The sequence below is a fragment of the Phodopus roborovskii genome, unplaced genomic scaffold (assembly GCF_943737965.1).
Source record: "Phodopus roborovskii unplaced genomic scaffold, PHOROB, whole genome shotgun sequence".
NCBI classification, from domain to species: domain Eukaryota; kingdom Metazoa; phylum Chordata; class Mammalia; order Rodentia; family Cricetidae; genus Phodopus; species Phodopus roborovskii.
Window position 1 is genome coordinate 14,839,209 of NW_026126547.1, and position 23,292 is coordinate 14,862,500.

At 48.4% G+C, this 23,292-nt stretch overlaps 1 protein-coding gene across 1 annotated transcript in view; it reads right to left on the reverse strand.

Moving 5' to 3' along the window:
• Positions 1-242: 242 nt before the first annotated feature.
• The window catches only part of LOC127233902 (histidine-rich glycoprotein-like), a 28,391-nt gene continuing 5,341 nt past the window's right edge, over positions 243-23,292 (reverse strand). The window contains exon 2 of the mRNA XM_051200568.1: positions 243-1,306. Coding sequence (XP_051056525.1) covers positions 243-1,306 — 1,064 coding nt within the window. The remainder of the gene's footprint in view (positions 1,307-23,292) is intronic.

Genomic DNA, 23,292 nt, shown 5'->3' on the forward strand with positions numbered 1-23,292 from the left:
TAAGAGATTGCCTTTAGTCTCAGAAGAGACTTTGGGCTTTTAAACAGTGTTGAGACTGATAGACTCTGGGGCTTTTCAAGTTGGACTAACTCTATTCTGTATTACGTTATGGTGGCCAGGGGGTGGGATGAGAATGGCCACCACAGATTTGAAAACTTGGTCGCCAGTGAGTGGAACTATTTGAAAGGATTAGGAGCTCTGGCCTTGGAAGAAGTGTGCCACTGGGGATGGTCTTTGAGGTTTCAAAAAGCCCAAGTCAGTCCCAGTGTTTCTCTATTCCTGCTGCCTGTCAGCAACTTTTCCAGCACCATGTCAGTCTGCATGATGACATGCTCCCCATGCTTCTCATGCTCCCCATGCTCCTCATGATCCCCATGTTCCCCATGCTCCTCATGCTCCCCATGTTCCCCATGCTCCCCATGTTCCCCGTGCTCCCCATGTTTCTCATGCTCCCCATGTTCCCCATGCTCCCCGTACTCCCCATGCTCCTCATGCTCCCCATGCTCCCCATGTTCCCCATGCTCCTCATGCTCCCCATGCTCCTCATGTTCCCCATGTTCCCCATGCTCCCCATGCTCCCCATGCTCCCCATGCTCCTCATGCTCCCCATGCTCCTCATGCTCCCCATGCTCCCCATGCTCCTCATGCTCCCCATGCTCCTCATGCTCCCCATGTTCCCCATGCTCCTCATGCTCCCCATGCTCCCCATGCTCCTCATGCTCCTCATGCTCCCCATGCTCCTCATGCTCCTCATGTTCCCCATGCTCCTCATGCTCCCCATGCTCCCCATGCTCCTCATGCTCCCCATGCTCCCCATGCTCCTCATGCTCCCCATGCTCCTCATGCTCCCCATACTCCTCATGCTCCCCATGCTCCCCATGCTCTCCATGCTCCCCATACTCCTCATGCTCCTCATGTTCCCCATGCTCCCCATGCTCCCCATGCTCCTCATGCTCCCCATGCTCTCCATGCTCCCAATACTCCTCATGCTCCTCATGTTCCCCATGCTCCCCATGCTCCTCATGCTCCCCATGCTCCTCATGCTCCCCATACTCCTCATGTTCCCCATGCTCCCCATGCTCCCCATGCTCCTCATGCTCCCCATGCTCCTCATGCTCCTCATGTTCCCCATGCTCTCCATACTCCTCATGCTCCCCATGCTCTCCATGCTCCTCATGCTCCCCATGCTCCCCATGCTCCCCATGCTCCCCATGCTCTCCATGCTCCCCATGCTCCTCATGCTCCCCATACTCCTCATGTTCCCCATGCTCCCCATGCTCCTCATGCTCCCCATGCTCCTCATGCTCTGCAACTATAAGCCAGCCTTAATTAAATTCTTTCTTACAAAAGAGATGCCCAAGGTCACGTGTAATTGAACTTTTCTTTCCAGACCACCAGTTCCCAAATGACAGACACAGAGACTTAACATAAATTACAAATGCTCAGCTAATAGCTCAGGCTTATTACTAACTAGTTCTTACAACTTAAATTAACCCATTTCTGTTAATCTGTGTATTGCCATGAGGCTTGTGGCTTTACCTGTTCTCCAGCATGTCCCTCTCAGGCTCCGCCCTTCTTCCTAGTGTCCTTAGTCTGGTTTCCACACCTAAATTTACCCTGTCCAGCTTCTGTATTAAACCAATCACAGCAACTTATATTCACACAGTATAAAGGAGTATTCCACAGTTCCCCTTTTTTGTCTAATTAAAAAGGAACATTTTAACTTTAACATAGTAAGATTATATACAACAAAAACAGTTATTCAGTAAGAATTACAGTTACAACATCCAGTCCATTTGTATTTGACAAATTTAGAGAAAATATTATTTATCTTATCTTTGTGACTCTAAAATACTATACCTAATCTACCTTTTATCATAACTAAGGAAAACATTAACAATGACTATCTAGTCTTAACTCCATCAAAGACCCCAGAAGGGTGATAGGGACATCTGGTTGCCTGGAGAGTCACCCTGGGCTCTTTTGTAACACTGGGGCATCCATCATAGACCAGAGGCCTCGCTTATCTGACAGACATTTCTAAGAAGCAGGGAATTCTGAAGGACTGTCCTGCCTTGTCTTTTTTGTATCCTCCTGGTCCAGCTTGGAGAGTAACTGTCCACAATTGAAGCTTTGCCCAAATAATGAGCTTTTGTCATAAAGAAAACAAGCTCCATACAGAGTTTCTTCAATGCCCATCATCTTCTCTGAAGTAGATTGGTGCTGCCAGGAGCAGACACGTCTTACTGTCATGAAAAGCCTTAGGTAATTAAACATATTAAATGTCTACATATTCTGTAGGTGTTTGAAGAGTTTAAAGATCATCTATCTAAATATATCGTTTACAACCTTGAAACCATACCTAACTTGACTGTAAGTTTGACTACTATAGATGGCTATTAATCTGAATTCCTTAATTATATATTACATTTTTAAATGAGCTGCATAAACATGATACCACAAACAAGAGTAGAAACACACATACAGTGTAACAAAATTAAGGGAACTGACAGGCGGGAAGGAAAAGTCTGCCTAACGTCATGGTGTCTTCACAGCAATAGAGCACCATTTAAGACACACCCTGTCCTAGTTTGCTTTCTGTTGCTGTGGTGTCCATCTAACAAACACCATGACCAAAAGCAATGGGGGAAGAAAGTGTTTACTGTCTTATAGGTTACAGTCCCTTATTGAAGTAATCCAGGGCAGAATCCTGGAAGGACAAGCTGAAGTAGAGGCCATGTAGGAATGCTGCTTATTGGCTTACTCCCCCAGGCTTGCTTAGCTTGCATTTTTATATTCACCCAGGACCATGGGCCCAGTGGGCTGGGCCTTCCCACATCAATCATTAATCTAGAAAATGCCAGTGATAGAGGCATTTTCTAAATTGAGGTTCCCTGTTCTCAGTTAACTCTAACTTGTGTCAACTTAACAAACAACAAACAGAAAACCCTGACGAGCATAGGTCTTAAACATCTCATATCTACTCCAGGCCCCTTTGGATGCCATTCTGGTTTTCCATGTTACTTCTTTAAATATACCGATCAGTGGTTCTCAATTTGTGGTCTGTGACTCTTTGGGGGGTGGATGACCCTTTCACAGGGTTGCATATCAGATACCCTGCATATCAGAGATTTACATTACAGTTTATAACAGTAGCAGATTTACAGTTATGAAGTAACGATGAAAATAATTGTGTGGCTGGGGGTCACCACAGCATGAGGAGAGGGTAGTGGCATTAGCAATGTTGGGAATCACTGCTCTAGATGTGTTTACTTTCTCTGGCTTAAATACAAAGTGGTCTGGGTCTGTATCACAAAAGACCCTGAGCTCTTGTTAAACTCCCGGAACAGGAAAGGATTGGAGGACTTCTGACCCTACTATATTACTTTTTGTGGTATAAGGGAAAGACTTAGGTTCCAGACATAAAAACAGAGCTTGAGGCTGGAGAGGTAACTATTAATGAAGCATTGGAGGTCCTGACTTTGATTTCCATCACAGGAGAGGCACAAACTGGAGGACCCCTGAGGCTCACTGGTGAGCTCAAGTGTAATAAAAGACCCTGTCTCACAGGAAGTGGATGGTGTTCCCGAACATCACAGCCAAGGTTGTCCTTTGGCTTACACACACACACACACACAGAGGTGTGCACACATGCATGAACACACATACTCCTACACATGTAGATGTGTGAGCATACACATGTACACACTTTTTTTTTAAGTATGGAGCTGGAGAGGCAGCTCAGTGGTTAAGAGTCCTTGTTGCTCTTTTTAGAGGACCTAGGTTTGGTTTCCAACACCCACATGGTAGTTCACAACCATCTTTAATTCCAGCTCCAGGGGATGTGATAATATCTTCTGACCTCCATGGGCACCACACTCCCATGTAGTAAATATAAAACTCTCATGCATGCAAGCAAAAAACTTAAACACATAAAATAACATAAATACATCTAAAACAAAAACAACAAACAAACAAAAACAGTCTCTGGCCTGTATGATACCTGGACAGAGACCACAGCTATGTTTGGCCGGGCCAGCCCCTTTTTTTCATATTGCAACCTGTGAGGAAACAGAGCATCTTTTGCACAATAGCCTCCAGTGAATGGTTGTACCTGCCACCCCAAAGCTGAGGGGCTCCCTGCCTTGTTGGCAATGTGGGACCCATCTGCAGCTCATCAGCATGCCAGGCCACCCTAGTCGGGAAGGCTGTTGAGCCACAGGAGGTGACCAGGCCTCTGTCACCACGGAGGTCTTGGGAACCTGTGGGAAGCAGGTTTCTAATGAGCACACATGACTTGTTTGACATTTCCCTGCATTCTTACATTTGCCAATGGCCTTCCTGACCCCATGCACACATCCCAACATGGCAATTAATTGTTCTCTGTGGCTCAACAGCGCTGGTGTGCACAGCCACGACTGTAGTATTGCTTTGTTCCTGGTTTAATCAGCAGCCATTCCCCCGCTCCCCACCCCCTGCAAAAATAGATGAAGCCAACCAGCTGCACACCCAGCTGTCAGCACCCCACACACACTTGCATTCAAGCAACTACAAGGGAGCCCAGCCAGCGCCCAGAGAGGGCCTTTCTCACAATTGACAGGCTGGGGAGGGGAGGAAATGGGGCTTGGGCTTGGCAGCAGGGCAGGAGGTTCCCTTAACAGCTTGCTTTCCTGTTTATACGGGGCTGGCAAAACTGTTAATTTCTCTTACGGAGGTGACAATTGGGAAACCTAGGATGGCTGGGGAGCTACAGTCTAGAAACAGGCCCAGGCAGGCTGGAAACAGACAGGCAGGGTTTACCCTGAGGTCCTCAGGCCACAGTAGAGGACCCATGCCTTTGGCTGTATCCCCCCCCACACACACACTCCATGCTGCCCCAAAATCAGGGCCCTTGGAGGCAGGCTGTGAAGTCCCTTGGGACAGAAACTCACTCCTCAAGAGGCTCTGTTTAGGACCTGTGGGACCCTGCCCCTGCCAGTCTCGAGCAAGCAGCCCTGCTATGGCTACCAGCAGGAAGCGCTGAGGGACAACCCCAGGACTAGACAGCTCCTGCTTCCTCTGACACCCTTACCCCTAGGGCTTGGCTCTCCATCCGATGCACAGGAATAACACTCCTGGAAAGCCAGCCAGAACTCACTACCACAGGTGGCACCAAGGCACTTGGTCAATTTTTAAAATTTCCAAATGATTATGAAAAGCAGCAGGGTGGAGAGATGAGGCAGAGATAGGTTGTTGTTGTTTGTTTCATTATCATTGTTTTAGAGTAGGTACTAGATTGTTTCAAAGCCTTGTTGGGTGGCAAGTGAAAGCAAGGGATGAGATGAGGAGGGAAGACACCAGAGCCGCTGGGAGGTCCAACAGCCAAAGCCTCCTCATTAACCTGCAGGAGTGGGGGAGTATTCCCGAGATGCGGGACTTGCTTGCAGGTCTAAAACTGGGTAAATCCATCACCCTATCAGCCCCAGGGCAATGAAATCTACCCTCCACCTGGGTTCCCAGAACCGTTGAGCTCCTTGGAGACTGGGACAGGGGCCTTACCCGCTGCTACCTCACCTTCTATTCCTGATTTGCTTCTTCCTGTTTAGTTCATCCTTAGCCTCTGCTATTTTATGCAGGAATTCCACCAAGCTTCCCTGGCCTGGAGGAAGGAGGGAAGCAGCTTCAGAGTGGGTGGGAGAGCAAGCTGTGGGCTGAGCCTTGGGAGAATGGTTGCAAGGCTATGGACATTGAACACTGTGGCTGCAAACATTTTAGATGCTAGAGCTTCTAAATTTCACATTTAAATATCCCTATACATATAATTTTATTATTAAAGGAACAGCACTTAAAAAAAAAACAGCTATTTTGGAAGTTTTGACTACTATGAAAGGAAAATCAGGATTTTCTATTCTTTTTTTTTTTTTTCCCCAGTTTCACATGGAGGAAGTAAAATAAGGATTTTTGCAAGCACAGCCATGCTCCATCTTTCTGAGGAGCCTGACTGGTAGCTCCTCCAAAAGCCACCAGTGAAGGCCACCCCTCTCCAACAACCCCTCTCTGTCTTCAGTATAGTCACCCCAGGTCACTGAAGTCCTTCCCAGCTCCTGTCCATTAGGAACCCACCCAGCCTCATCTATTCGACACTCCTAAGTCTGGACCCCTCCTTTTGTGGAAATTTCCAAAGCAAGCAGAACCCTCCCCACGCTGCCAAGCGTGCCTCTCTGATCTTTTTGGATGTTACCGAATAACTAGTTCTGCCAAAAAGTTCCGTTCCTGCACGCTGGAGTGTGTTCTCTGCACCCTGGAGTGGGGCCCCTGCTTCCTAAGACCATCTGAAAATGGGTGGCCTTGTCTGTCCCATGTTCTTCACCAGACACCATCACTAGGAGAGTACAGAATAGACACCTAGACAGCAAAAGGCCCCAGAGGGCTGTGATGCTCCCAGCAGCTAACACAATAGGAATGGTTCTAGTAGTGGTGGCTTGGCTGCCTTGAGTGAGTTCTCTGACACAGCTGCTGTCTTTGGTGTTGTGTTGGGAGATGTCCCTCCAGAACCCCTGGGATCACAGGCTGTCTATCACCTGCGCTGCCATCTCTGCTACACTTGCAACTATATGTGTGTGTGTAACATAATAAATGCATATATATATATACACACACACCCATAGAGACATAGAGATTGGGTGATCTTTCTATATTTTTTGAACTCCAAACCACTCAGTACTACACACAGATTGCTACCCTCTAAAGTCTGCTTAACAGGTTTTAATATGTTAGTCTCCATACCTCTCCAGGTCAGGGTCTTGACACCAGAAATTCTGTCATGAGCACTTTCTCTATTTGCCAATGATGTCTAATATAATTCTTGGCACTGGTTGAGTGACACCTTAGAAACTGCAAAAATCCAAAAGTAACCACCCCATTGCCCGGTGCCCATGAAAGCAAAAATAGCACTGGAGTTCCCAGGGGGAGAGAAGGTTGTAACTAGCCGATACCCCAGCACTGAGCTGTCCTGCTTTGGGAGTCTTGGAGTAAATTCATGTCACTTTATTTGGAAGGCAGACAGGGAAGACTGTAGCCAGACTCAATCAACAGCCACCCTTCTCTCACTGGGATCATTCCCTTTGTGGTGAACTGAAATCATACTGAGCCCAGAGTGTGCAGAAATAAAATGGACAAGGACCATGAAGGAGCTGTCAGCTGGGCTTCAGGGGCTGTTACAGCTCTCCGAGGCCACTCTTAGATTAATAGAGAGGGACTGTTTGTGGCATCTCTTGGATCCCACCGTGAGCGCCTTTGTTAGAAAATGCACAGACTGCTTGCTTTGTTTTGAGATGGGGTTGTCATACGGAACCCCAACTGGACTGGAACCTGCTGTGTAAAGAGGCTGGCCTCGGGCATGTGGCATTCTTCCTGCCTCTGGAATGCTGGGAATACAGGCTGGTACCACACCTGCCATGCCCATAGGTTAGCTGTTCCTGTGTTACCCTTGAAATGCCTGCATGAGTCATAAAGGAGCCAAGAATGTTCTCCTGTTTTCCATAAAGAACTCTAAGCTCACCCACTTCCCTGAACAAAATATCTGTATTCCCATCCACACCCTCAGCATCCTGCTGCTGAGGCTGAGACCTCGCCAAGCTCTGCTTCAGGACCTGGGACTTTAGGCTACCCCCCAGTCCCAACCCCCACACCCCCCCCCCCCGCAATCTAAATCCATCTGATACAGATAAAGGCTTGTTGATGAGGCCAGACATCCCTCTGCCAGACGGGCTGAAAGGCTGTGGGCTGACCGCAGTCGCCCCTGCCAAAGGATCCCAGATTATAAATGCTCTGCTCCATGCAGTTGTCAGCAAACGGGGAAGCCCAGCCCCCAGCCCTGGGCATGCTTCACTCCAGTCTAGAAAGTCCACCCTTCTCCCAGCCACCTGACAAAGACTCAGCCCCAATTTCATGGCCCAGCATCTATTCCTTTCATCTATTCAATAATGAGTGTGGATGACTCCACACTCCCTTGCTGTGGGATAATCTTTTTGTACACTGTAAAGATGTGTCTCTGCCAAGGCACCTTCTGATTGGTTTAATAAGAGCTGAATGGCCAATCACTAGGCGGGAGAGGATAGGCAGGGCTTCCAGGCAGAGAGAGGAACTCTGCATGAATCTAGGTGAGGCTGGAGATGCCAGCAAGGCAAGGAGGGGGTTGGACATATAGGATGGAGGGGATGTAAATAACCACATGGCAAAATGTAGATGAATAGAAACGGGTTAATTTAAATTATAAGAGGTAGTTGGGAACAAACCAAAGCTGAAGGCCAGCTTTTATAATTAATAAGCCTCCATGTCACTATTTGGGGTCTGGCGATTTGGGGAAAGTCCCACAAGAAAGTCCAACTACACTCGCTATCTGCAAGGGGCTCACAGTCCTGGAAGCCCCCTCTGATCACTCCAACCCACAACTGCTGAAAACCGGGTTCAAACATGGTGGGCACAGGGCCACATGGCGGCGGTCTTCATTGTAGGGCCCTCCACTTACAGAGGAGTTAACAGGGCAAGCAAAGGCAGAGGGCACTGTCCGAAGTCAGAGGGTGTGCAGGCCTTAACTGTCTCTCCATGATCTTGATTGGTCTTATTTCCACAACCGCCCTCTGGGTCCCCAGGAGGGGACAGCAGCTTTCCCATGCATGGCCTTTCTGTCAACTGTCAGGTCCCAAAGAAACCCAGGACAAGACTCACTCAGTACCTGTGGCTCCTTCCAGCAAGTCTCACTCGCCCCTTACCCTAACCCTCTCCAGCCCAGGGACTGAGCCTTGCTTCACTTGCTAATCAAACCTGCCATTGTGGCCATTCCCTCTCTCAGCCACTGGGGGGCTAGCTCTTGGCCTCTGCCTCCCTGGTTCTCTGTCTCTCGGTTCCCCTGGTCCTCGGTTCCTCTTTTGGTCTGCTTGCCTCCTCTCTCTCCTCTCTCTCTCTTCTTCCTCTCTCACCGCCCCCTCTCATGGCGGGCTCAGTCTGACCCTTCCAGATGTCTCTGGCTGAATTCTCCCTCATATCTACAGTAGCCATCCTCAAGCACACCTTGAAGCAGTCATGTCTCCATTTTCATCCGTCCACACCATTGCACACATTGTGACCCAGATTGTTCTTTTATTTTTGTTTCTTTGTTTGTTTGTTTGTTGTTTGAGACAGGGCTTCTCTGTGTATCCCTGGCTGTCCTGGAACTCTCTGTAGACCAGGCTGGCCTCAAACTCACAGAGATCAGCTTGCCTATGCCTCCTGATTGCTGGGATTAAAAGAGTGTGCCACTGTGGCCGGCTTGCTGACTGTTCTTAAGCCTCTCAGCTACAGCCAGGGCTGCTCTGGGGTGCTACAGCATAGGATCCTATTCTCCATTGCCTTGGTCTCACACTCATCACTTTGAGATGGCTTCTGGAGAAACAGTGACTTTCATGGAGGAAAGGGGACACCATTTTTTGTTTGTACCTTGGGCTGTGGCCCTAAGGCAGGCCTGAGACCTTTGTTTAAATAGGGATCTGCCCTGCAGTCTCCTCCCTCAAGGACAATGAAGTCACCTTGATCTTTTTCCAGGGAGATTTTGGAGAACAGAATGGCCACCCCACCCCTCCAAATTCTCAACAGCAACTCATGGGAGGCCATTGTCTTGCCACAAGATGGCAATGTAACTGTGTAGGGAGCTCCTGGCTCCAGGCTGAGGGCTGGCCATGGTGACATCACTGAGGACAAGTCCCTGGGCCTTGCCAAGGAGGTAAGGTCTGAGCATTACACGGCTAAAAACACTGTTGGTCCTACAGCCCGTGCTCACTTGGAATGGCACATTCGGAGCATGGCCCCATGTCCACTAGGTGTCTGTGGGTCTTTTGACGGCCCTGCCCAGGAAGGGTGGTGAGGGGGTTTAAGAAGCAGGACCTCAGCGCCTTGGACTGAAAACACAAGGATGTAAGTTCTCAGGATAGAGAAAATGGTAGCCACACACACAGAATCAATGTGGCAGGCAGGCAGGCAAAGAGAAATAAATCAGATGAAACAAGAAAACAGATGTCTCTCAAGGTCTGGGAGCTGCTCACCCGCCTTCAGGAACAGGGTGGGCTCTCTTGGCTTCAGGGAATGGAATGAAGCTGGCAACTGAGACATAGTCACAGCTTACCCCAAAGACCCAGACTACCTGTGACCAAGACCCAGAGACAGCTGCTCTCAAGGACCACCCAGCCTGGGTCAGCAGAAAGGCGGCCTGGAGGGCTAGGTGTGGAGGCTCGTTGTAGGGCCCATAAGACACTCTGAGTGAATGTGTGTTGCTGATGTGAGCACAACCCTGCCAGGACCCCAAAGTCAGCCCCATGGAAGCGACAAGGCCTTCCTAGGGTCTGAGTGAGTGCTGACAGTGTGTACAGAAAGCATAGCTCTCTGCTCCCCAGATGGATGGTCACAGCCTGAAGACTCCTCCCCTGTAGAGACACCTGCCTCCTTGTTCAACTGTTTGCAACAACCCACCTCCTTGTTCAACAGCATATAATTAACATGTGCCCAGAACGCTGCATCCCAGCACTTCAGTGTTCATGAACCCTGTTCTGGTCCCCTCAGCATCCCCCTTATGTCAGTCCCTGGAGCTGTGCAAGGGCACAACAGCCCGTGTCTTTAATTCCTGTGAGAGGCAGGAGGGTCTCTGCAAGTTTGAACTTGAGGTCATCGTGGTCTACACATTGAGTTCAAAGCCAGCTAGGGCTACATAGTGAGACTGTGGCTCAAATAAAATAAAATAAGCAAACAAAGTCACCTGGGTTTTCTTACATACTTTCCTCCTCCAGGAGTCAGGAACGCGCCACCTTCCACCCCTCTGTCTACCTGCTTCATCATAGATTGTCCAGGCTGCTATGGCCTCCCATCACCAGACAACTGGCACACTGAGTAACTGTTACCTTTCAAGGGTTTGCTTCCTTTCCATCAGACTTCCTGGGAAGAGTCCTGAAGGAAAATGCCAATCTAGGAACACCACTGAAGGTTTCCACGTTCTGAGGCAACCCCCATTTTCTCCCCACGCACATATATACATACATAGACATACACATATACATATATACATATACATACATACATGCACATATACAATCTTATGGAGAAGCTATGTGAGTCTGAGCAGCTTGAAACTGCATATAAAAGCTTCAACAAAACCAAGAAGAGAGCTTAGTTAGTAGTCTGTGAGTCTGAGGATAGAATCTGCCAGAGACATGGATTCTTCTAGAACAGTGGTCCTCAATCTCAAATGCCGCTGCCCTTTAAGACAGTTCCTCCTGTTGTGGTGACCCCAACCACACATTATTTTCATCGATACTTCATAACTGTGATTTTGCTGTTATGATTTGATTGTAAATACCTGTGTTTTTCAATGGTCCTAGCGACCCCTATGAAAGGGTGTCATGACTGACAGGTTGAGAACCACTGTTCTAGACTAAGAATGCCTACATAACATGAAAATGTAGGCAAAATAAAAATTAAACATGTAGCAGGGCATTAGTGGTACATGCCTTTAATCCCAGCACTCGGGAGGCAGAGGCAGGAGGGTCTCTGTGAGTTTGAGACCAGCCTGGTCTACAAGAGCTAGTTCCAGAACAGTCTCCAAAGTTACACAGAGAAATCCTGTCTCGAAAAACAAAAACAAAACAAAAAAAATTAAACATGTGCCTTAGATAAAATAAAATGTACTTGTGTAGTTTTGGAGTGGCTTGGTCCCTTGGGAAACAGTGACAGGTGAGTGAGATGCCCCCCTGCCATGGCTGGTCTTACAAAACATGAAGGCCTCACAGTCTCTACTCAGATATTTCCATTCCTCCTGCTCCAAGGACAACACTTAGCTGTGTCAAACCCTCCTAAAAGTCTCCTCCCACTTCTGACGGCTCCTTTTCTTTGTCCTCTTAGGTCACTTAGTGGACACTGGTCCTTCACCAGGGCCCCTGGCACCAGGAGTACAGGCTGCCCGCAAGGAGGGTCACTCAGTCCTCTCCGACAACACTGCCCCTACACATCCCCAGCTCTATCTAGAAATGCAGATTAAACATGGATGGGGGGAGAAACACCAATAGCCCAGATCAGAGCTCCATTTGTAATTCTACCGAAAGTCTTTTTAGATCACAAATATTACTGTCTCTTGAATCCCAAGCTAAATGTCAAATGAAGATTTGGCATCTCTGATGTTTTAATTTTAGACAGCCCCACCCACTACCATTGAAACTGACCCGGATGGGCAGATCCGAAGACATGCTGGCAGACCCCACCTGCCCTCCCCTCCCAAAGTCGGAGCAGCACCTCCCCTGTTCACTCGGCCCTTTTCCCAGCCATAACCTCTTCATGAAGTGGGGAGTGGCTGTCTGCTTCCTTAGGATCACCTGAGGTGAGGTCCATTTGGTAGGGTTGAGGTGAAAAGGAGGAGAATACAAAAGCACTTAGCCTCTACTCATTTGCAAAGTCATGGGGGGGCCCTTTGCACAAAAGTATTTATACTAAAATGGTCCAGAAGACAGTATAGTGCTTCCTGGAGTCACAATATGAAGGCAAGAAGGGATATTTTGTGGAAATTCTGCAAACCTGCATGCCTGAGAACCACAATGTTCTGAGCTTGTGACTGCTAACATCTTCGATGACTTCAAAGTGATCTGTGGCAGGTGGGAGGGAATTGGGTGAAGAATGGATGATGTTGCAGCAGGACTGGCCAAAGGTGGAAAATTATTACAGCAGATGTTGGGGGTGCGGAGGATAGGTGGGTACTCCATTGGCCTGGGTTTCAAAAGAAGGTAAAGGGGCTGAGGAGGAGGCTCAGCTACGTGATCTGAGGACCTGTGTTCAGTCCCCGGTAACACATAACAAAGTCATTATGGTGCCCCACACTTGTAACCACAGAACTCCCTGGGACTCATCGGCCTGCCAGCCTAGTTTAATCGGCAAGCCTGGTGGATAGTACCTATGGAACAACACCCAAGGCTAACCTCTACCTCCACATGCACACACACACACACACACACACACACACACACACACACACACACACACACCGGGCGGGGGACAAAAGTAAAATGATTTTTAAAAATGGTACCTGAGCTGGGCATGGGACACCTTTAATACCAGCCTTCCAGAGGCAGAGGAGTTGGATCTCTGAGTTCAAGGCCACCTTGGTCTACAGATGAGTTCTAGGTCAGCCAGAGCTACACAGAGAAACCCTGTCTCAAAAAACAAACAAGCAAACAAAAAGATAACTTAAACCAGTGGCTCTCAAGCTTGCTAATGCTCCGACCCTTTAATACAGTTCTTTATGTTATGATGATGATCCACAACCATAAAATTATTTCACTGCTACTTCTTTGCTACTGTTAAGAATCATAATATAAATATCTGATATGCAGCATATTGGACATGTGACTCCTGTGAAAAGGTCGTGGGTCTATGACCTGGATCTCACTTGGAACCTACTAAATTGCAGTTAGGGGGCTGGTATTGGTATTTTAACAAAGAATTCCCGGGTGACTAATTTACAGCCTGGCCTGAGCACACCGACTGGAAGAAACCCTCATGGTCCCCATGTGAAAGCAGAGTAATTGAGCCACCTTCACCTTCCACCAAAATAGCAAGTCACATTCCTATGGCTTTGCCTCTCCCTGTCACTCTTCCCAAGTCCAGCACCTGCAGGGCCGGGAACCTGCCTGCCTTCTACCCAGTCCACAAGACTGCATTCTGTGCTCAGTAGTGGAACCTAGAGGCAGCTGCTCTACCACACCCAGGGCCCTGCAAAGGTCAGGACGCTGAGGGAGGGTGAGCTGTGTTTCCAGGTGCATCGGGAAACTAGGGCTATATCAACCCCTCACCCCTACAATGAGCTTCTGTAATCTGAAGTACTCAAGCCTTCCTCGGGCCGGGCGGTTCACAGGGAATTTGTTTGCCTTCCCAGCAGAAAACGTCCCTGGATGGATCCCAAGTGTCCTTTTTCCTGATGTGTTTCAACAAGTGGAGTCAACAAACAGTAAGCACATCCAGCCTGGATGGCCACTCAGTATGCTCAGCTCCCAGGGGAGATCCCGCGGAGCTGCCCGGCGTTTCCTGCGCCATCCCAGAAAATCAACCGCGGTCTTTCCACCACCACCAGGATTACACCCCACCCGCAGCATTTCCCTTCCTGCTCACTGGAGATGTTAGCATTTCACACTCCTGGGTATCGTCCCAGAATGATCCCTTTCCCTAGGTGCCTCTTCCCTTTTCTGTGCTAATTGCACGGTCTAGGGACCCCTCTGCTTTGCCCTTTTTGAAACGCAGGAACTGTTTATGGGCACACCCCGCAAGCCAGCCAGCACCGGAGCTCTCCAATCTGTACTGCTCCAGCCTCATTTCCCACCCTAGCCTGACACTGCTCAACTGCCAGCAGGATGCCTAGTAGCTGAGGAGACTGGGGAGGTCTAGTGTGTCAAGATGAAGGGACAGAACAAAAAGAATGTCCTCTCCACCTCCCCTCCTTTCTTCCAGCCTGCAAGGTCAGAAAGTAGGAAGCAGGGAGGCCTGGCCTCACGCACACTCAAACCTATGAGTCAGGGGTGGATGCTAGGAGTGCCTTCACCGACCCTTGGGGTCTTAAGAGGACAAAATCAGCAGTAGGAAGTGAGAGAGGCAGGGGGAGGTGGAAGTTTATGGGCTTGGAGGCCAAGACAACCTGCCAGGGCTGGATTGATTTTATCAGACTCTCCGGTGCAAAGTAGGGTCGATTGAAGGGATTCCGCTGGGGTCCTCGGTGGAAAGCACAGCCTGGAGGGCCCCTTCCTGCTCCAGTGCTCCTGCTTTGCGCATCTTTAAAGACACCTAGCCATAGTCCCGGAAGCATTTGTCCACTGCCGGGGATAAAACTGAGCTAGAGCAGCAGTCCCTTTGGCTGCACAAGCGGAGATTGGCTTTGGAGCTTTTGCCTTTTTTTCCCTCAAGAACCATGGTTTGTAAAAGGCAACAGATGTGGAAGACACCAAGGGAACGGTCTTCCAGACACAGCGGAACTGGGGCACATGTGAACTCAGGGAGACTGTGTTAGCTAGCACACATGGGGCCTGCACAGGTCCAACCCCGATGGGGTCCCAGCGCTGAAAGGGGAAGTGGGCACAAGCTCCCGAATCCAGAAGCGCTCTCCAACTGACAGCTCCTTGCAAAGAAAAAATTCGTTTTCTCCGACGAGTCTCACAGGATATACAAGCCACACATAAAGGACGGGTCTCATGTCCAGCTGTTGATGGCCAACACAAAACAAACTCAACATTAAGTTTACAGATTTTTTTTTTGTTTTTGTTTCATACTGCCTTGTTTGGGCATGATTTTTTTTAATCTTACTGGTCTTCTGCTTGTATATTCCGGCTTCTGATTTTGTATTTTTTATGGTGTGTGTGTGTGTGTGTGTGGTGTGAGAGAGAGCATATGTGTTTCTCATGCCTTTTTGCTTTGTTTTGTTTATTCTGATTTGCTTGCCTGTCTGTTTTCTAAAGAGGGAAAGAAGGCATAGGGCTGGAAGATGGGGGAGGTGGAGATGAGGGAGGAGAAAGCATGGTCACAGTATATGAAAAAATGTTGATGGCTCTTTTTTTTTTTTTTTTTTTTTTTTTGGTTTTTCCTTTCTTTTTTTCCAGACAAGCTTTTTCTGTATAATATAGCCTTGTCTGTCCTAGAACTTACTTTGTAGACCAGGCTGGCCTTGAACTCACAGAGATCTGCCTGCCTCTGCCTCCCCAGTGCTGGGATTAAAGGCATGCCCCACCACATTGGGTTGAAAAACATTATTCACAGTAGGAAGAAAAAGGCCCGTATGGTGGGTCAGGTTCAGACAAGAGCAAGAAGCCAAAGGAGTGAGCCCCTGGCTGACACTGTGCACACCAGAGAGGGTTAGCTACTTGCTCAAAAGTCCATAGGCTGAGGCGCGGCCCTGCTTTCAGAGTGCTAGGAAGCACTAACAATTTCTGTTCATATTTTGACAGGGAACCTGGTAGAGTGCCTGAGACATTCCCGTAGCAGCGAAGGGATGTCAGGGAGACTGGGGAGAGGTGTGGATAATTGTGGGGATGTACTTGAGGCTCGGGGCAGTAACTATGCCTATGGGAGGGCAGGACTGGATAGAGGAGGGCAGGACTGGATAGAGGAGGGCAGGACTGGATAGAGGAGGGCTTGTTCAGGAGGAAGCCACAGCTGAAAACACAGAATAACCTCTGGACCTGTCAGGCTTCAATTTCCAACCCCTAGGGTTTGGCTCATATGGCAATTTTCAATCCATTACCTGGCTAACAGGCCGGAATGGCCAGGATCAGGACTCCAGGTGTCCATAGTCAGAAATGGGAAGTAGGGAAACAGGGCGGAGGCCTGGCTAATGTTGCCCAGGAGCCATCCTGTCCTCTCTGTCCAGCTCAGTCATTATAGACAGTGTTGAAAGCTCTACCTGCACAGGCCAGGCCTCCCAGATGCAGCGTGAGAGCGTGGGGTGTCTAGCCCAGGACTCCCAGATGCACTATGGGAGCACACACCTCTAATCACAGAACTCAGGTGGCAGAAGCAGGTGGATCTCTGTGAGTTCAAGGATAGCCTGGTATACAGAGCCAGTTCTAGGACAGCCAGGTCTACACAGAGAAACCCTGCCTCGAGAGAACAAACAGGAAAGGAGACAGAAGACACAATGTCATGTCCTGTTCAGGTGAGATGCCCAGGGCCTTCCAGGAAAGGGAACATAACGGTGAAATCTTTGGTATACAAAAGGAGATGAGGGCATGTGGATAAGAGTAATGAGTGGCTCTGAAACATTTATGACAAAATGGGGAAATATTGTAACAGAAAAAACAAAACAAAACAAAAACAAACAAAAAACCAAGAAACCCAGTGACTGAGAGACCAGACTGCAGGAGGCACACCCTCTAGCACCTCTGCTGGGGCTCCTCACAATGGCTCCTCTCAATTCCAGCAGCAAACAGTGGAAAGCTCGGCTGCTCAAGGACCCTCAACCTCATCATATATGATATGCATACAAGCACCATTTCTACACGTGTGTCTTGAGAACTGAATAATAACCCTGCATGGCTAATAACTGCCCTTCCTAGCTGGGTATAGTGGGGCACGCCTTTAATCCCAGCACTCAGGAGGCAGAGGCAGGAGAATCTTTGTGAGTTCCAGGCCAGCCTACTCTACAGAGTGAGTTCTAGGACAGCCAGCACTGCATAATGAGACTTGTCTGAATAAATAAATAAATACTTTTCCTACAACAAAAGAAAACAGTTTTTTAGCCTGGTTAATAACATTCAGTAATTAACCATACAGGCTTGTGCCTCATTGTCATACATGTTAGCATTTTGGGGGTCTGTGCATTGTCTTTGTTGCTTTGCTTGTTTTAGAGAACTATTTCATCAGGAGCTGAGAAAGTTTATCACTCAAAAATACAGCAAGGCAACACTTTTAAATGACATGCAATATCACTCAGGCTCATAAGTATTCGGCATGCCCCTCTGGCTAGGAGCTTTCACAGATGAAATAAAAATTAAATTTAGTATTACAGTAGATTCTGTGAAATAAATTAGTGTCTGGCAGAGCTGGCATTGTTTGAAGTTGTACAAAGTGCAAGCCGTGGTTTACTCTGTTGTTATAAAAGCCTAGAAAGTGAGCTGAATTGCAAAGCTGACACTCCATAAACTGACATGGCCAGAAACGTGTTCAGGGAAATGGAGACCTCGCCTAGGGGCAGGCCATGGCCATCCCAGTCAGCCTAGACAGGGTTTGACTCTGCATGGCTTTTACTTGACTGTGGTACCACAAGGACATTCCGAAGAACCACCACCAACACCTCCTTCTACGGGCCCCCTGCCCACCAAGAATCTTGCTCAGGGCATCTTCTGCAGCTGTCTTCATTAGATGCCCTCCAGGGCTAGCATGCTGCAGCATTCCAAAGTCACAGTGGAAGAGAGACACCTGTACCCTCCCAAGACACATAGATATGCTGCCCCCTGCACCTACCCCCTCCCAAGACACATAGATATGCTGCCCCCTGCACCTACCCCCTCTGCAAGACGCATAGATATGCTGTCAGTTACAAAACAACTACTTACTCCCAATACCTGTGGTGTTTTCCAACTCTCTGAAGGATTTTCAATCAGAACTTCTACAAGCAAGAAAAACACATGACACTTCTAGCTATGAAAACATATATGCATATACTATCATACACAGGGTGTATAACTTTTTATTTATCACAAATGGTGAATCTGCTTTAAAAATATGCTGTTTAGTTCGAGACCAGAATTTAGGTTCTCTTAGAACTATCTGCAGTGTTCCACATTAGCATCAAGAGGGCCTCCCTTGGTTAGGAAAAGAAGGAAATTGGGCTAAGGCCTTAAAGCCTTAACTCTGGCTTTGCCTAGAGTTCAGTAGCCAAGGCTCTCACGGCAGCCCTGGGGCGCTGGACTGGTAAAGATGGCAGAGTACAACCCTTGCACAGGGATAGGCTCCACCCCACCCCACCATCTGGACACGGAACCACGGGGCTTTAGAATCAGACCAACTTTGCCAAGAATCTGAGGCATTAGGCAGAAAGCTCTTTCTAAATCCAACTGTTCCCTGCTGTCAGGGGAGGCCTCTGGGCTTTTGGACTCTGACCCTTGGGCCTCACCCAGGCACACACGCCTTCCGGGGTCTTCCTGGGTGAGGTCCGCTTTCTCCGAGCCAGACCCCCATCAACCCTATCACTATCTGTATGGCCAGGCCACCTTCCCTAAGGTGGGAAGTGAAGCGAGCTGGGTGAGCCTGAGACAAATGGCTGTGCTTAGGGCCAGGAAGCAGCACTACACACCAGAGGTGGCAGAAGGATGCTGAGCCCGCGTCACCGTCTGCAGCCTCGAGACCTGCGCGGGGCTGCTGACCTCTGCTGGCCATATGCGAGAGTGCAGCGAGGCCGACTCTCCCAAGGGGTGGCAGGGGTAATAGACCCAGAGACAAGAATAGACTACCCAAGAAGGCAGGAGGACTGTAGAAGGCTGCGGGGTGTCAGACGGCCCTCCGCCTCCCTGTAGCTGTCAGTTCCTCTTGTTTCTAGGAAGAAAAGTAAAGAAAAATAAATAAGGGCTACGGAGTTCGTAGACTCTGGTACCCCTCTAGTACCTACCTGCGCCTCCAAAAGACCCCTAGGAGTATTGCCGGGCATCAGCTGACTCTACCTGAGCCCCTGATGCCTCTCACTCAGCCTCGTGGTTGCTGTGGAGGTCTCCTGAAATGGCAAGAGACTTCAAGTGTGAGTAAAGGAAGGATTTGAGATTGGGACGTTCAGCCTAGATTATTTAGGTGGGTTCTACATGCAATCACATGTGTCATCATAGGGAGGCCGAGGTGAAGAAATATGTCACTGCAGAAGAGAACCCAAGCCACTTCACTGAAGTTGATAAGGGAGAGCGAAGGAAGGGTCAGGAGGGAACAGGCTCCCTCTGTAGTGCCCAGAGTCTCTGCTGAGAGTAAATTATCACATGTATTATTTATTAAGATACAACATATATCTTAATAAGACTAAAGGTCTTATTAAGGTACCAAGTATGTAGCTTTTTTATTTTATTTTATTTTAACACCAGCAGCATTAAGCTTTCTACTCCGTGTTTAGAATTAAGTAGCTAATGAACAAGACAGACCCATCTCCATCCCCAGGGAAGTTTATCTGCCACCTCCTGGCTTTTAAAATGTTTCTGGCAAATAGACAGGGGAGCAGAGAAGATGAGGAGCAGGTAAAAAGACTAGCCTGGGGGCATTAAGAAAAACCCACCACCCCTCAAAACAAACAAACAATAACAACAAAAAGAAACCCTAGCCTGGGAGGCATGAACCCACCCCAAATCCCCACCGGGATAAGACTTCATATGTTCTAGGACAGCTATAGTCAGAGTGGCAAACATTGGTGAGGACTTGGGGAAACTGTAGTCCTCATACACTGCTGGTGGGACTGTGCAATGGTGCAGCCAAGCATCCTGGAAAGCAGGTTAGCAGTTTCCTAAAAAACTAAGCATAAATAACAGCATCACTCAGCAGGGGATTCCTAGGAATAACACCCAGGAATTCAACCTAGATAACCGAACACATGTATCCAAGACCATCTACATGAATACACATGAATTACGCGTAATAGCTACAGCCGTAGTAACTCAGCTGGCCAAGAGTGAATGAAATGCAATGAGTGCAAGAGGGATATGATCCCACAAACCAAAAAGAACAGCTCACTAATGTGCTATGGGATGTGTAGACCACAGAACACACCAGCTGAAAGAGGACAGACACAGAACACTGGGGACCACAGGACTCCGTTTATCAAGAAATGTGAAGATGCAAATCTAACCAGTCATAGGGGCCCACTCTTGTAATGCCAGCACTCTGAGACTCAGAGAGAGGAGCACCGTGGGTTCAAGACCAGCAGGAGATGCATGCTAAAACACTGTCACAAAGCAGGTTCATCCACAGGGACAGGAGGATGGGTGGCTGCCTGGGGCCAGAGATGAGGCTGGACAGCAGGGGTCAGTCCTGACCCGCTACAGTGGACAGCAGGGGTCAGTCCAGGGTGATGAATTTTAAAACCAGGTTGTGTGAACATGACACAACACGCTTAAAGCAATAAATCTTACTCTCTAGAAGGTACACCTCAATAAAAATGTTTTGGTTTGGTTTTTGACACAGCCCAATGATAAGCATTAATTTCACTTTAAGTGAGGCTCTCAAAAAATATTTTGAAACATTAAGTAGGATAGGAAGCCAAGCAAGGTGGGTTTCGGGACCACTGCCCAACCGTTTTTAAGCCAAAATGGTAGCAGTTCCCATCAGCAATCCACTGGTGTCATGCTGTCTTTAATTAATTAATTAATTAATTAATTAATCAATCAATCAATTCCTTACCTTTTTGTGGTACTGGGAGTCCAGGTTCTCCCACATATTGGGCAAACACAACAGTGTTGAACCACAGCCCCAGAATTTTTACTTTTTGTTTCGAGACAGGGTCTCACTACTGAATTGCCCAGGCTGGGCTTCATTGACCATTCCGGTGCCTCAGCCTCTCAAGTGGCTGGAACTACAGGCCTGGGCCACCAGGCATGGCTTCATGCTGCCCTTAGTATTCCAGAGAGCCATAGGAACAGAGTTATATATTGTTTACCCCCTACCTTGGCAAGAGCCCCACCTGGAAGCCAGTACATGCCTCCTGGTGTCACGGTTCATTGTCTGGCCTGATGCTTGAGCCTTCTCCAAGGCAGGCCTGGAATCTCACCCTGTCCACAACATGGGTGGGTCCAGCTGTAGCAGTTGTGACTCTGTGTGTTCTCCTGTCCCCTCCTCAAAGGGGCTCTGTCCCCAGCCCATCCAGCTCTTGCTTGGCTGTGGTCTGCTGTTCCCTGAGCTGGACAAGGAAGCTGCTGCCACAAGGTCAGTCCTGAATCTCCCAGGGCCCTGAAGCCAGCTCATAGGCAGCTCCTAGGGAAAATGTCCCCTCTGCCCTCTGAGGGTCTGATATACTGGATTGGAGGGATGAGCAGATAAATGGCATACAGATGTATCAATGTACACAGGGGCAGCCCAAGGAGGTGATTACCCAAGAGCCCTTCCTCACTGGGACCTGGGAAATCTGCAGTGTAGTTGTCCTGAAAGGTAACTGAATGCCCCAAAGACAGACAACAGAGGTAAATCACTCTCTCTGGTGGGGCTAAAGCAGCAGGTGATAAGTAGCTGGTGACAGGTCTCCCTGGGTGTGATGACTTCCCTGGGCCTTCCTATTCTCCCCTGGTTGATGGAGTCCCTGGAAATCAAAGGCAATTGTATCCCTTTTGGCAGACTGATCATTAGGTAGATAAGGAACTTTCAAAGTAAAGCTGCTTCTGGCATCTGCTGATCCCCAAGCCAGCACTACATTTGGGGGTGACATTCCATGGATTCCTTCAACAAGTAAAAGCTGGCATCTACAGAACAGGCCCCTACCTGTCACTGCAGAGGCAATGGTCCCACTTCCAGAAATTTGGGACCCTGGGTAAGTTCTTCTCTTCAATCTGCTCTAGAGGTTTCTCCTCCTTTTCCAGTACAAAGGGCAAAGTATAGGCAGAGAACAGAATCACTCCCTTTTTAAGTGTTAAGGAGACAAACAGCTAGATTTCAAATAGACGTGTGTGTGTGTGTGTGTGTGTGTGTGTGTGTTTCTATGGTTGAGGTATAGAGTTTTAACAGCAGAAGAGCACAGACAGTGACCAAAACAGAATCAAGACAGAATCTCTCTGTGATCAAATGCGCCTGGAGATGGAGGGGAGAGCGTTGAGGAGTCTCTCACCTACCAGGAGTGGGGAAAAATTCTTAAGACAAGAGTTTTCCAGGGCACATTCACCACTAGACCCACTCATCCATCACTATGTTCCAAGATGTAGACAACCTCTGGTCTGGTCCTTTTCTTCAAGGGGATAAGCATGAAGGGGACATCAAGATAGTTGATCTATCTGCCTTTGGCAAGGTGGCAGTTTGACAGTATCTCAGGGGGTGCTGCCCTGTTATAGTAGAAACTTCCTGAGAGGAATACAGGTCAACGGCTATGCTGGACCCACTTAGAAGATGTTCATAATAATTTTCTGGTGCAAGTCCTAGCTCAATATTGTATGTGGTAAAATACGAGAAAAAGTCCAGAGTCACAAGGGAATTTGAGGAACAGCTGCATGCTCTAATTCCTTTCTGTCTGTTGTGATTGGTCAAGGGCACCATCCCAATGGGCATGCCCTAAAGCAAAGGCTTGTGAAGAAAGCCAGCGCAGCCAAATCCTCCAGTACATTATTTTGCCTTGTGTTCTAAATTCTAGATCCTTCAGGAAATATTTGCTTTGGTGTTTGTGGACAAAGGCATTAACATGTGATCAAGAAGCTGACCGGTTCATGGCACAAGTCTTTGTAGGAAAATTCTAGCAATTCCTAAGCATACAAAGGGCCATGCTACCCAGTCCTAAGCACACAAAGAGTCATGCTACCCAGTCCTAAGTATACAAAGGGTCATGCTACCCAGTCCTAAGTATACAAAGGGTCATGCTACCCAGTCCTAAGTATACAGAGGGTCATGCTACCCAGTCCTAAGCACACAAAGGGTCATGTTATCCAGGCCACTAGAATCTGCATGAGCAGCATGCACAGCATCCCAGAATGCAACTGTGGCTCATCTCATACAGAAGAAATGAGTTTGTCTGACTGTTGTTACCTGGCCAGTCCCTTTCCCCACTATCTTCAGGCTGTTACTGAGGCTCAGCTACCACCTTTCTCCTCTCCCGATGGT